The sequence below is a fragment of the Copadichromis virginalis genome, linkage group LG12 (assembly GCF_057382275.1).
Source record: "Copadichromis virginalis isolate Kocher_CV1m ecotype Utaka linkage group LG12, C_Virginalis_male_GT1.1, whole genome shotgun sequence".
In the NCBI taxonomy this organism is placed as follows: Eukaryota; Metazoa; Chordata; class Actinopteri; order Cichliformes; family Cichlidae; genus Copadichromis; species Copadichromis virginalis.
Window position 1 is genome coordinate 17,926,957 of NC_140629.1, and position 15,829 is coordinate 17,942,785.

At 42.4% G+C, this 15,829-nt stretch overlaps 1 protein-coding gene across 4 annotated transcripts in view; it reads left to right on the top strand.

The window, feature by feature from the left end:
- rtkna (rhotekin a) overlaps positions 1–15,829 on the top strand; it is a 53,772-nt gene that overhangs the window by 28,684 nt on the left and 9,259 nt on the right. For all 4 annotated transcript variants that reach the window (XM_085475110.1, XM_085475111.1, XM_085475112.1 and 1 more), the window contains exons 2-3: positions 13,416–13,677; positions 15,248–15,301. In XM_085475110.1, coding sequence (XP_085331236.1) covers positions 13,416–13,677; positions 15,248–15,301 — 316 coding nt within the window. The remainder of the gene's footprint in view (positions 1–13,415; positions 13,678–15,247; positions 15,302–15,829) is intronic.

Genomic DNA, 15,829 nt, shown 5'->3' on the forward strand with positions numbered 1-15,829 from the left:
AAGTACAGAGAGCCAGGCACACTCAGGCTGGTAAGACCACTTGATGTCAATGTATGCATCAACAAAACAGAGGCATTGTTCTCTCTTCATGGCCTCACTTTGGTTACGTGAAAAGTTGCTTCCTTTTGTCTGTGTGTGTGTGTGTGAGAGAGTGTGTGTTTAGATTTTTATTTCAAAGGTCACCTGCATCACTCATATCTGGATTGAAAGAACAAGACCGATGTGATCTTTCCACTCTTGACATCCTTCTGTGTGTGTCTGTGCACACACAGTGCATATAAAGCTCAAAGCAGTATGTGTTCATTTTGTCCTGACTACTGTTACAGCCACAGCCATCTCTGATCATTAGCACTGAAAAGGTCACAGATATGTCAGAGTTCTTCCTTAGTGCCCACGTGGCACCGTCAATGCACAGAGTTCATGCTGATTGTTTCATTATTGTTATTAATGTTGTAAATAATGTTGTTAATCTTTTATGGATGTTGCTATTTGATGTACAGTTTTATATGCTGATCTTAAACAGATTCTTCTTGCTTTGAAGTGCATATCGTGTTGTGCTTTTCAGCGCCTTTGCTCTTATACAAGGAGGAAAAAATTCAGCATCCTGTGCAATTTCCCTAGCCGAGGAATCTTTGGGCCCTTGTCTTACGATCAATAACCACTTACTGCAGAGGAGCTCTCTGCAGTCAAATCTCTGCCTGTCCACAGCCTTCTATATCTCCCTCTCTCGCTGTCTCTATCGAGATGTGAATCTCCAGTGTCTCTTCTGGTTGTATCTGCCTGCCTTTCCTTTTCCACTTCCCTCCCAGTCCTCATTCACCTTTGCAGTCACATGTTATTTCCTTGCTGGCCTGTCTCTGGATTGCTGTGCGCCTGCAGTAGAGGTCATTCGGTTTCCAGTGCTGATATTGTCCATTGCTTTTTCGCTATAGGAGGTGAGGCTGCAAGAGAGAAAAACAGGGGGGAACTGCAGTCCATTACTCTGTGTACTCCATAGTACGACAGCAGTTGTGGAGTAGTGTGTGTGTGTGTGTGTGTGTGTGTGTGAGAGAGAGAGAGAGTAAACCTCTCTCATTGAGCTTCTTGTCTAAGAAATTGTAAGAAAAATGAGCCACTTATACCGTACTCCACCACGATATTGCCTTGCCGCCCACCCAATTATAGATCTTTTAACTCCAACTCATTCATATACACCCTTTCTCTCTCTCCCGGGGTTTCTTACTTTCCCACAGTCTTCTTGCCAGCTTCAGTCCTCCTCTCTGGCTTTCGCATTCTGGCTTCATTGCCCAAACGAACGCTAAACAAAGCAACTTCTAAATCTGGCTCAACGTGCCATGGCAGCACTCTCTTAGTAAGTTTCATTCCAAATTTAATTGCTTCACAAGTGCCCCAGAATGAAAGAAGAAGAGGCAAACGCAAGAAAATAGATCAGACTAGATTGATCCACAGCCACATACCTGTGTAGTCTAAGAATCACATTGGAAGGCGTGTATTTTTGTTACACAATAGACAGGTGGTTCAGTGTGATCATGCAGATGAAGTAGATGAGGACAAGTGTGATGGACAATCATAAGTAAGGCAGGTAAACAAAGAGACAGACAATTAAGGAAGGGTGATAACCACACGATGCAGAAAGAGATTGTCAGGATTGATGGTCATTGAGGAAAGAGCTAAATCCCAGACAGCTCATCAGACAAGCTCATCAGACAAGTGGATCAGAGTCAGGCCCAATCCACGTCCATCTATCACATCTGTCTAAGGAAACAGATGCTGATCTGTCAGCCGTTTACACATCCCTACCTGACAGGCCATCTTCTTCCTGCTACTAGAGGTAAACCAATGGATTTTCATATGCCAATATAATAACAGCTTGTAGCCAATTAATTGATCTTTTTTCCCCCTTAGAGTCTGAGAGAAGCTTGATATTCTGAGCAAACACAGCCTGTCTGTCTTTTATGCAGAGGCAGCATGTTTTCAGTAGAGCAGCTGTTTGCTTTCACCATTATAGCTCGCTAATGACATACCATAACCAGGTATAAATTATGTACCTGAAGGTGCAAAATGGCAGCTTACTGTGTACGGAGCCTCATTGCGAAATGGTGATGCTCACAGATACATGTACACAGAGGTCACATAACTAAGTTGAGAACGAGAGCTTGATGATTCATGGGAGAGGACGAGCTTGTCTTATCAGGTTTGTTTGTCTTCTTTTTTCTCTGCATCTACGCAGTCAGTCAACTCTTTGGTTATGTTTGCTCAGAGGAATTGCTCTTGTGGTGCTGATGGGGCTGCAAAATGAGCACAAGCATACACAATAGATATGTGGAGATCACATGCGATGGATAATCCATCTTTCATCCCGTTCCCATGAGCCTCTGATGAAATGCTAGCACGGCTGTATAGAATCGATAGTAATAATAATATGAAAGATTTAGACTCCCTCGCTCACAAAAAGTAAACACATTCTCCCCATACATCGTGCCGCTCACAAGATATTGCGAGCTACAATGAAATCTTGCAGACATGTTGTGTCTGTGTGCCTCACACGTGTGACAGAGGATAGAAAATATTGGATTTTGCTCAGCAAGTAATATGGAAAAAGGATGGGCACACATGCTTACTAATTTTGAAATGTCCTGCTACTATCAGCTGTGTAATGTATTTAAATGCATGTATTTGTCTCTCTGTACGAGGGTTTCTGTGGACTGGAGTAGAGCCTCCATAAATACTTTAGCCTTGAGCAGTGAGTGACCCGTGACCTCTGTCTTTTTACAGCTTAACCAGTTCTGATATTTTTAGATATACTGGGCCAATAGCCAACTATGTTCCCTAAGTTTGAATTATCAAGTTAATGTTTACGTTTCAGTGTTTAAAACCATATTTTACTCTAAACAAGACAGGAAACCTTTCTCAGATGGAGATCTGTGAGCAATTTACAGTTGAAACCAATTGCAGTGGTTACTAAGGAACTTCCATCACTTCTTCTTTAACTTGGATGAATACCAGCACAAGTGGCTGTCTGGTATTTTATCAAAGGTCTTTAAGCAGTGAGCGTGGCCACGTCCTCTTTTTCTGGCAGCTGTGGCTCATGATGTAGAGCAGGTTGTCTTCTGAGTAGTGGTCTGATCACCGGCTCATCATGTGTGTATAAGAATGTGTGACTGTACCTTGCAGCAGCATGCACTCTGTGATGTCAGTAAGACTGGAAAAGCATCATTATTATCAGTTTCAAGTGAGCTAAAATGTTTCTGAATTGTCTGTGCACATTGAGAATAGTGCACCTAACCTTTCCAGATAAATGCCTGCTGACAGGATGTGAGGACAAATGGGATTCAACGTGAGCACTAATGTAGGAGCCTGGGAAACACAGTCCAGCCCGACTTGTGTGTGTGCGTCTCAGCGTGCGTTTACTTCCAGTAGATTTACATGTCAGCAGAAAAAGGCCGTACAATGTTCTGTTCAAGTTAAATAAATTGTCGAATTGTCTGTCTCCTTGTGGATTCTCTCTTTGAAGATAAATGGTTGAGTAAATGACTGAGTTTTTTCACTACTTTCGTGTGTATGGATGTAAATACGAACACCTCGCCACACCACTAGTCTGTTGAAGATGTTCTGTACGGCAGAGATAAGAAGCGCACGTGGACACGCGCGCATTTGCCGCGATTAATTATGCTCCTCGTGCTCTTGTTCTTTTCGCTTTTCAATCTCAGTTGCCCTTATCCGCCTTCTTGCCTTCCCGACTCATTTTCTCACTGTCTGTCACTAAACTGACACACATTTGTGTGCACACATGCACAGGGAGACTCCAAGGGTTAATGTGGACCATTAGAAACCAGAGCAGACTGTAAGTGCTGTAAAGTGGCGCACAGGCAGGCTCGTGGACTGTAAGTGGCTCTCACTTTACATGTGTTTCCCATGACACATGACATTGATATGACTTTCATTAATCAAGCCACTGAAACAAATACTGCTTTTACTATCTGTGATACCTCCCTTAGCATTTGGATCTTGGAGTGTGGCTCTTTCAGAATGCTGTTAATTAAGGATACCTCATAACCTATTTATTTATATATTACAGTAGATAGTAAAGGCAGGTAGATCATAGTGCCTCTTTTTATCATCTTAAAAGCTAGAGTCAGCCCCTGCACACTGACAAATGCACACACAGCTCCCAGCCTCATCTGTCCCCTTTTTTTGGTCATTTCACCCTCAGGGCAAAGAGCCAGGGTCAGTGTAGTGATATCTAGTTCTTCTCTAAGTCAGCTCAGTAATCCAGCAGCTTCATGAATATTATAATGAACTCATTTCAGAGCTCTTGCTCGTCGATAGTGGTTCACGGACACACATACACAAATACGGGAGGACACATTTGTTCTGCCTTGTTAGCACGTCTTCTTCTTTATCTTTCTAGTTTATAAAACCTACGTGGCGAATAAAAAGTATCACCTCCCCTACACCGGATCTCACATGGGCCAGGCGCATGAGGTTATATACACATGCAGGCATATAGTCTAAATAAGTAGAGGGCTAGAAGCATTCACTTTTCAGATTTACCCACATTAGTATGGTCTTGGCCCCGCATGCATAAAACTCAACTGAATCACCCCGTGCGTGTCTGCTGTACAGGAAAGAGAGCGCAAGACAACAGGGGGGAGTGTTTGTCAGGCTTAAATGCTAGTTAGGCCAGCTGAGCTAATTAGCCCAGATTTCCTCGTCCTGATTCAGAGAAGGAAAGCTCTGGATTACTGAGTGTGTATCTCCAAAAATGTGCAAGGCTGTTGAAACTCGAGGGATTTGCAAAAGTCAGCTAATGAGAGCTTCACAATTCACTTCGAGTGTTTTGATTGGTTTCTAATAGTGAGATAACTAGTCACCCCTCACCCACGCTGAGGATGAAAAGAAGCTTAATGGTATGGGACCCAGCAGGAGGTGCCTCTCTCTTTCAGTAACCTGCTACTGTGACCTCTTGGCCTTCTAAACTCTCCCTTTGTGCCTTTAAGCTGCTCCTCATTTGCCATTTGTCCCAGTGACCCCCACCCACCCCCAGATGAATACTCCATCCTGTGACCTCATAAACATTACAGCCATACAATATTTCCATCTCATGACAGACTGAAGGGCGTCGTAGAAAGGTTGAAAAAACGAAACACCCGATTCAAGTAAATCATGTAATACTGTTGACCAGACAAAGCACACGTGAAAAAAGAGGGCAAATATTTTAGCCTGTCAACCTGAAAATGTGAACATCACATCTAGGTCCTGTCCTTGCGTCCTCCTCCTTTTCTCACACCCATCCAGGGTGTGAGGTAATGTGTCATTCTGAGAGCCATCAGTCAGCATAACAAATGTGCACGCACACGCCAAAGTTCTTAGGAGATTCAGATGAATGTTTTTCAAGGGAAAGTGTTGTGTCACCTTCCTCGCTCAGGCCCTTCACAGCCATATATTAGCTTGAGCGCTAAGTAACACAGCCAACTTCCGTTCACAGACTAACGCTTCTCTTCAAACCTCAACTTCAGGTGATGGGAAACGAACAGGCTCTGAAAACACGTGAAAAATTCCTGCACGGTGCGGATTAAAATGTCACGTCGTTCTTTTTTTTTTCTTTTGCCTCATGTGGGTCTGTTAAAGGGATTAAATCCCTTTTCCTGTTTCACCCCACTTCGATATGTACTGGCAGAGGCCTCTCGTTGAAAGACACCAGAGTGGTCTTTGATCATTTGCTTAAAAAGATCTGCGTCAAACCAATTCCTCTTTCCAACCCCTTTTTTTCTCATTCTCTGCCCGGGTCTTTGGTTTACAGGAAAAGCCAGCTCGGTTAATAATAATGTGTCAACTTAATAGTCAGTGGCTGTTTCAACATGCAGTGCACAACACTTGCTGTGTTGATAAGGTGTCCCTGATGCAGTTACAATTTTTGCTGAGTGTGTGTGCTTTTTTGTAATTTGTTAACTGCTTCCTGCAGCTGCCAGACAGTTCAGTCAGCCAATTACTATCATTAGGGTTCCTCTGTGACTGTTTGATCGGAAAGAAGGCTTCTTGGTCTGTCCCCTAATTCTCCTAATTCTAAACATGCAGATTGTGTTTTCTTCATTTTATTGAAGCACTACCCAAGAATATGATTATTACCCTAACAACAGAAGTTTTTTCGTAATGTTTTTGTAGCACTGCTTTTAGATTTGGGCTTATGAATCTAAACGGATTTACAATCTGCTCATTTGTGTCGGGACATGGCATTATTTCGTGTTTTGAATGCGCCCCACTTTGTTCCCTCTGGTCCTGACGAAGTGAAATAGAAGAGAAGCAGGAGGGGGTGCTGCTGTTATTAGTGTTCTTGTGTTGCCGATATTCATAACAAAGTACCCCGCGTGATGAATGTATATCTGTTTTTCCAGCCCGCGGTTATTTACGAGTCTGGTCTGGAAACTGTGTGAGGTTTTTCACAAATCTATACTGTGCAGGCCTGTTACTTACATGCTGGGAGACCACACACACACGCATGCTGTAGATACACTGTCCGACATGCAGGTGCACATATATATCCAGCTGTTATCACCACCTATATGCTGACTTTTAAATAATGCAATCCCGGGTTTAGTGTGCACAGCCATGTAAGAGCAGTCGACCTCTAGAGTCTCTATAAATTGCTGAATGATCACTGCTTGGCAGACTCTGAGCTCCCTGCACTCTCTTGAACTTCCAAACAAATTTGTTTTATAGCCCAAAATTCACTCCAACGTTGTTCTCCTTAGGGCAGGTTGCCAAAAAAAACAAGTACACTTGCAAGTACAGAATGCACCGATAGAACAAATACACACTGATGCGCCTGCATTTGGTTCTTTGCATACAAAGCAGGCATATGCCTGCAGCTTAAAACGTGATTTAGGACACAGGCGTATGCATATCATTTCTTTCTTTGGCACTTTCTTCTCTGGCTCCACCCAGTCTGCGCAGGGACCCAGCTGCAGTATAACATACTGCCTTTGTGTGAGAACAGCTGGCTGCAAAGTCACTTGGACACGGTCTCACACACAGACGCAGTGCTCACGCAGATACGCATGTAGTTTTGCGTGCGAGCAGAGATGAAACGGTCTCTGCTGTTTGGCAAATAATTGGATGCATAAGCTTTTGGGAAGAGAGGGAGTTCGTGGTGATTAAGCTATAAGAGCAACCCCATAACAAATCACCTCTGTGATGACATCAGCATGTTGGCACCTAGACCTGCATACACTGGCGCATTTTGCCTCAAGTGAGCGCCCAGGGAATGAGTAAGTGTTAAGTGCGTCCTGCCAATGGAACAGGCTTGGACTGCTTTGTAGCCAGCTTCACTGTCATAAAAGCAGCATACACTCCACCCATTTCTGCTTCTCTATCTTTCACGACCAGTGCCAAACCAGTTCCCTTCAGTGTTGTTGTGCTCTGGCTTCCCTGCACCAGCTGGACTCTGAAAGACTGTCTGATGAATGCAGTCATTGTTTTTCAGTGGTTTAGGTTTGGTTTTGGGATTGTTTTTTGGAGGGTTTTTTTCCTGTCTGCTCCTAATCTTACTCCAGTCTACATGTTATGTAAACAGTCATACATATGTGCATGGGATGCATTTTTCATGTGCACTGGTATTTGTCTGTACACAAATATAACAGTGGAGTCTGCTATTACTGCCTTCTGGTTCCCTAACATCCCAACACACTTCCTTTTATGCATTTATCCACAGTCTAGCCATTCTGCTTCCTCAATTTTTTAAACTCCTTTCTCCCTATGTCTGTATCTTCCTTCTGAGTTTTCATTCTCTCAACTGATTTGCTATTGATTTTTTTTTTTTTTACTTCTCTTCATTCATCTCTTACTTTTTTCTTCTTCTTTTTTTTAACCCTGTCAGCTGTCTCCATCCTTAGCATAGCTTACAGCCATGCTCTGGGTGTGGGAGAGGAAGAGGGTAAGCAAGAGGGAAAGTAGCGGAAGAGGGTGGAGAGGAAGGCGAGGCACATAGTTGTGGCTGGCTAATTGAAAGCCAGCAGTTTGGTCAGTAAAGTCCCAACGTATGGGAGTGGTCAGGAATTTGCTAGCCTGGGTTTTGTGTGGATGTGTGTGTGTGTGTGTAATAAATCCAGAGCACATTTGTGTCAGTATGAAAGTCTGTGGCCATAAAGATTGACAGATTGTGGGTGTTTTTGTGAGTGCCTGCACAATACCATTTCCCTGTTTGTGTGTGTGTTTCAGTCCTGCTGATGCTATTGTTCACAGTTATCATCACCACCTCTTTTAAATCTGCCTCTTTCCCTTTTCTGCTAACCTTTTTTTCTTTTTCCAGTCAGCTGTGGTGTTCGTTCACAAAGAGTTAAGAGTCAGCAAAGAAAGAAAAGGTGGTATGGTTCAGTGGTCTTAAGAGAAATCATTCTTTGTACTGGTGAAGGATACTCGTTCCATCCCAGTTTACACAATCGCCTTTGTGTACTCTTATCCCCTTACAGGGTGAGGCGAGCAGGAGGACAATATTTACTGCTGGTATCCTCGTTGATTTCTGTGGTATATACTACATGTTTCAGACATCCCACGCTTCACTGTGAACATGCTAGGGATGCAGTAATCTAACAAGACTACAGGGTCCACATTACAGCCACGCTGGCAGCTCTGTGAGTCTGCACGTGGGCAGAGCGGTCACTGAATATTAGCATTAGCGCTCTAACACACTGACAGTTAGATATGCTCAATATATGTGCATAGCGTTTTAGCATAATTAAGCAGAGGGATTCATGCTGTTACCTGTGAAAATTCTTCCCGACCTAGTATTAACTGTTCATCCTGCCCTGCGTGACTTTCACCCACAGGCTGTTTGAATTATTATGTAATAACCCTAACCCCTAGGTCTAATCCCACGCTTTAACTACGACCGTCTGGCCTGTGTAGAGATAGAGGTTAGAGGTCAAGGGTCAGCGATCTGAACAGGAAAGGCTATTCACGCAGAACAGCACATCGTAAACAAACCATTACACACCATCTGCAGGGGCGTCAAATCCCGGAGCAGCGCGTGTGTCTTTGCTTGTTTGTGTAGGTGTGCATGTTGGTGTCTCTGTGATCACACCCACAGACACGCAAGTGAGGATCAACACAGCCAGACGGGGACAGAGAGGTGACAGAAAGTGACCATCTGGTAGCCAGTGAGGCATCAAATTACCTTCTGAAAGGTTACATTAGCATTATGCATATACTGTGTGTGCCATAATGACACTTTTAAATAGTTCCATTATCGAACAATTATCTGCAACCCAGCAGAGTTACAATGTGAGGAAAAACAATTTGTGGTTTAAATGAAATATTTAGACAGGAAGGACGGCCATGAAATTTTCCACAGATGATTTGATGAACCCTGTAAACATCACTGATAACCAAATCTATCTACAAAGGGCTAGCAGCAGGTCACACTTTACTCTTACCTTTATTAAATGTCTTATCATCTGGAGGACAGATTAGCACATTCATGATGAATCCTGTTGTTTTGAACATGGAGTGTTTTCCTCTAATACCGCAATCAGATTGATTTCTGTGGTTTTGAGAAAAATGTGTCACCCACTAGAGCCAGCAGCTTTGTGTGGCTGGATACATAATTCTGGTGCGCATATTTATGTCTCCCTTGGGGTAATTTTTAATCACTCTGGTGATTCCCTTGATGTTTTGTCTGGTGTATAACAAGTAAAAATTCCTATTTATGTACTCAGGTTGACTAAATGCTACAACACTAAATGATTTCCCATCTGTTTCAGCTTTGCTTTGCATCAGGCTCTTTGTCTTTTCCTCTCCGCACATCAGCAAATATGAGCGTCTTAAACTGAGATGCATTGCACAGCAAACTTTATGCTTTCTTAGGGTTGGCATGCTGGTAGCATTTAGCCCCGAGCACCACTAAACCTCAAAGAGCTTCTAACATTGTTGCTACACATACCTTTACAACATCTAAATGGCCAACCTCTTAATTATGCGATTTTCTTCCTTTAACCATTAAGCTTTGAAAAGACTCTCATGTCTTCATTCATGTTTGTTCTTTTTTCCCTCTTCACCCCTGCTCATTCACAGAGCTTTCTGCTTAATTACATCTACAGCAGAGTTGTTATATAAACAAGCACCTTTTTCCTCTTGCCAAATCTTTGTCTCTTTAGCTGCCACTTTTGTTTTCCATCAACCCTTCAGTTTTTCATCATCTTCCTCACCGGGATCCTTTGTACCTAACCTTTTAAAAATATAATCACATTTTTTGTTACTTTTCTCAATTCTTGCAGTTCCCCTTCAAAGTTTCCTCTCCTCTCGTCCTCCACCCACACCTTTCACCCTGTCAACACATATCTCCTCCTTTTGTCTCTGTTCCTCTTTTCTGCTGTTTTCCTCAAGATTCTCCCTGTTTCCTCTGACGGCTCCGCTTCCCGTCTGTGTCTTTGCTTGATGCTCAGCATGCCCTGCATCCCTGTCGCCTAACCACCCTTCCTTCATCTTCGTTCTTTCTTCTGTCCGTCCTGCCATCATCACAGGCAGTCAGAAATGCCCACTGGTCTAACACCTGCCGCTCTGAACACACAGCGCATGTGAGCTTACGAGGTTGTGTTTGTCCACGCCTCTGAGTATTTATGAAAGATCATGAAAAGAAAATGTCGATTCGTTATGGCATGTGTGTATGCCTGTGTTGTTAAGTGTTGAACTCAGTCTGTTTTTTTGTACCCTACTGGCCTGACGTAGAGCCAGACTTCTGGATTAGACATGGATCTAGGCTGCTTGAATTCTATTCTGAGATCCCCAGAAGGAAAAGCCTGTTAAATTAGCAGCTATAAATACAGGACTTCCTCCCAGCAGGTCACTCTAAGACCTACTGCACCGACATGGACAATTTCTTTGCTCCCTATGCATGTACAGAACTGAACCCCCCCCCCCCCAAAAGCATGTTTACACTGAGTAGGAGATGCTCTGTATCTCATTGTACAACTGTATAGTGACAATAAAGGCATTCTATTCTATTCTATGTGTGAGTGTGTGTCTTTATGGGAGTGTATGCATTCTTGAGAGCTGTCCAGGCAAGCTTACGTCTAGTGCTGCATGTGTGGTTTGTGGCATTACTGCTAACAAGGACACTGGCCTTTCACTCTTTAAGAGTCACTCCAAATTTCTTTTTTCCTTTTTTTTGCTTTACCCATATAACATAAAAAAGATGCAGTAATTTTATCACTAACTTACTCATTGCCTGCATTCACATATAACCTGTAACCTATGATAAATAAGTGAAATGTCTACATTAGGCATCTCAAGCATCAAGAACACTTGGTATCATGGAAAGTTTGGCATAAAATGTCACATTTTACTGCAAATTCTTTTGTTTTTCACATGCATTTTAATGCCAAGTATAGTATTGTGCAAATGTCTTGAGCCACTCCCTTTTTAAAGTGGTCCTGGGCAATAGTTCCTTCAGCTATTTGTTTATTTTCAATCAATTTTCAATGTTAATATTTTGTTATATCTCTTCATGGGACAACACTGAAGATATGTAAAGTAGTCAGTGTACAGCTTGTATAACAGTGTAAATTTGCTGTCCCCTCTAAATAACTCAACACGCAGCCGTTATTGCCTAAACCGCTGCAAAGTAAATGCTCATGAAACAGTGCTTGACCTTGAAAATTAAAATTTCCTCTTGTACCTCATAGTCATCCAGTTGATAACTGTTATGTTTATACTGTTGTTATAATTTGATCACCTTGATTTTTCAAGAGTGCTGTAATTGTTTTTGGGGCAGTAAAAGCGTTCATTTAATGATGGAGGCTATTTGTTTAGCCACGTTGTGTTTAACAGCTGCCGTGTAGATTGTGCATGACTCTAGAGTGATCATTATCTCACTGCTGTGCCTGATAGTTCTTCTGTTAGAGTGTTTCTGTGGAGAAATCTCACATTCATCCCTTTTTAATGTGATATCCTGTTACTGTAGCAAGTAAGGAGAAAGTACTGCTGGAGCGCTTATGACAGACAGTGTTTTTGGTGGTTTCTTCTAGGCAAGGAGTTATTTAATTCATGTATGATTTATAATTTCTAGTATAGCTTTCACCACCATGCAGAAACAATGTGGTCATATCCTAAGAAGCATTTCTTTCAGTGCAGCGGTTAATCACACAAAACCTCAGGTTGTAGTGCAGTCCAGCGAGAATCTGCGTCCAAATGTAAACTTTCCCATTGAAATCAAATTCATTCCCCTCCTGCTGGCTCTCTGCTGAACAAAAGTGACTTATTCTTAAAGAGAGAAAGAGAGAGAGAGAGCCAGGTAGAAAGGAGAAAGAGCATGTGGAGGACAAGAAAGAAAAGCCGATTGAGGACGGTGGAGTGGAACGGATGGGGTCTAAGAGGAGGTGAATTATAAAAGCTTAAATGAAAAGAATAAAAAATTCATAGGAATCAGACAGAGAGAGAAGATAAATGAGTAATATTGGAGTAGCGGAGAAAGGACGAGGCATTTATCAGGCAGAGAGCGCTCGGAGCAGTAGAGGTTATATTTGAGGACAGCGGATTCTTGTTAATGTATCGCCGGAGATGGCGAGCAGACACGCTCTCACACACGTGCTTCAGCAGTCAGGGAGAGGTTGAACACCATCTGCTCAACAATAAAAAAAATAATAATAATAATGATAATAACAGATTGTTTTCAGTTTAAAGATAACCTTACTGTTCTATACTTCTTAACTGGAATTTACACAAATGCTTTTGCAGGCCGGGTGGATTAGCATGAACCCTTAAGCTTAGTCAAACTTTTCTTTTCCTTGAGCTTCGTTTGAATCCTGCGTTTATTTTTGTGTTTGTGAATACTTGTGAGTACTGTATATCTACATTGTGTTTTCATTTCTGAGCAAAGTTAAAGTTTGGGGGTTTATTTTGTTTTCGTTTTTTTACTACACCCATGTGACAGGTTTCTTAAAGCACATTGGCTAGATTTAGTTTGATAGCGCAGTGCTGTTTTTTCTTTAGGAAATCTGTTTGAAATCAGTTTAAAATTGCAAAGTACGCATGTGCACATTTGAGTATCTGGGGGTATCTTCGGGACACAGACTTTCAGCATTTGACGGCTTCATTCTTTATCTCCCAACTTGAGAGTTACCGCTCCGTCTGTGTGAGTGTATGCCAAGTGACTTTGCACTAAATGATTCAACATGGACTCGTCTGCTCAGCAGGGGTGTGGGCTCATTGTTAAGAGGGCTAAAGGCCATGCACACACATACACAAACTAATGCAAACTTTGCTTGAAGTTGTCATTTCTAACCCTTTTTGTGCCTTTATTTCTCCCAAAACATCATTTTTTAAAATGTCTTATCAGTGAGAAGTGAATCTATTGTCTACCTCACTTTCAAATGGGTCGTCATTACTCATAAATGCCTGTTGTCCCGCTCTCGTCTTTGCAGGACAGCGACATTCAGAAGAAGATTGATCATGAGATCCGAATGCGTGATGGAGCCTGCAAGCTGCTGGCTGCCTGCTCCCAAAAAGACCAGGCTTTGGAAGCGGCAAAGAGTCTACAGACATGCAGCACCCGTATCATGGCCTACATGTCAGAACTGCAGAGGATGAAGGAGGCTCAGGTCATGCAGAAAGTCACACGCAGATCATCAGATGCAGGGCCGATGGGCGACAGGCTCCCATGTAAAGGAAAAGTCGCCATCTCAGGTGAGAAATAGACAAAAGCGTTTATTTCTGAGAGAAAAGTGATAGGAGAAGATTCAGGGCGGAAATTTTCCCAGCATTTTGGAAGATTTTGAGAAAGCTTTTAAAGTTATTTAATCATTTAAATGTGGCACTGTTGTTGCCAAGAGACTGTGACCAGCAGTAAAAGGAGGAAATGGATCAAATTTAAGCTTCCTCTTATTACTGTAATTTAATGCTGAGCTGCTCTCATCAGCCTTTAATAGCAGATGTTTCATTTTTAAATTACTTTGTACTTTCTGACTTGCTGCTGTCCACCACATTGATGAAAGCTCACTCTGGAGATCAAGACAGTCAGATCAAATTTTACTGTCATCTTGTCTACTTGTAGAATGCAATGTAAGTAAACAAAGACATTTTGAAAAGCATTATTGTAATGATTTACACATTCACCCAGCAAGCGAATGATCCGTGGTTCGGTCACGGGATGTGGCACAAATGCCTTTGCAGTTGCATCAGGAAGGGTAAAAATCTGCCAAATTAAGCATGCGGTGCTACCTGCTATGGTGACGCTTTGTGAATAAGGGAGCAGCCAAAAGAAGCTTATTGAGATTCTTAAGAATAAAAATCCTCCATATTTTTACTCTTAAACTCTGTGACAATAAATTGCATTATTCCCAGTAAACCGGGTCTTCATGCAGCCCCTCGGTTCATCAGTTCAGTTCTGTCTGGAACAAGTTATTTTAGCTCCTGTCGCTTTAAGGCTCCCTGCCATAAAATTCCACATTATTCCAACTGGCAGTCCCTCATAAATTGAAGATTTGAACAGCAGGCGAACTTTCTGTGCACGTTTGGAGCTGTGAGATGACCGCATTAGCGACATCCTCTTTCTTTTAATTCATTTAGACCCAAAAACTTGTCTGAAGCTGAGCGCTTAGTGCAACCTGAAGTTTGCACTAGTGATTGGTGCCTTGTTTGCGACTTGGTTAATATGAGCATCCGTTGTTATTGCAGGATATTTACAGTCATGTGGCAAAGAAACTCCCATGATTCAGTAGCTTGTGGAATCACTTTTAGCAATCCTATTCTGTGTTATACAGCTATGTGTTTTTCTCCTGACAACACTTCCAAATGAGCTATACCTGTTCAGTCTTTCTCAAATTTTAAGGTTATGAACTTTGACATTTAAGATGTTAACTGTGGCCTGTAGAGTCTGAGATGCAGCTCTTAGGTATTTTCCAGTTTCTGTCATCATTGCATACTCTGACCTTGGGGTGAATTTGCTGGGACGTGCAGTCCTGGGAAGACAGTGGTTGTGTGTTAGCACACACCTGAAGGCTCCAGACCTGCAAACTGTCTAAACTTCTGTTTTCATAGAGGCATCTACACTTGCTGATGGTTAACTAATCAAGTGCATTTGATTAGTAGCACCTGACTGCTACTTATCCTCCTAATTCCTATGACAGCAGTAAGGCTATACTTTATTTTTCACGGGACTATTGAGGGTCCTGTGAAAGCTTTCTTTTTCACATGACTATAAAGAAAGGCACAATTGGTCCTCTGTTGTCTAATCTTCAGCCTGTTGTCTTTACAGATCTTCGGATCCCTCTCATGTGGAAAGACACGGAGTACTTCAAGAACAAAGGAGGTGAGAAGTCGTGTGTGTGTGTGTGAAGAAAGTCATTGATGACTTATGAATGATTTATACTTCCAGTATTTATTAATAATCAGCTTCTGTGGAAAGTAGCCCTCGGTTGCTTCCGCGGTTGTATCTGAAATCCTTGAAATAATGGGGCGGGGAGGTGTGAGATTCATTGAGACTCTAGAATGAAAATGACCTTTTATTTCTCGCTTCCGGGTGAAAACGCTTACATGGACGGATTGCGGTGTGACATTTTCTCTGCTCTGTACCCATTTTTACACCCCAGACTCCAGACAGTGTGGCAAAAATCCATCTGTACAAAGTTGCCCTTTCTCACATCCAGCACACAACAGGAGGCTCTGTGTCAGATGAATTCTCAGCACTAGAAATATGCTATTTGCTGCTTTACTCAGTGGGTTGGGTATGGACCACACACTCACTCACTGTGATTTCTCTAGTCAGTGATCTACCCAGTTCTCACATGGGCTCAATCAGACATTAATTACTAGACTACTTACTGGGGGAGTTCACACA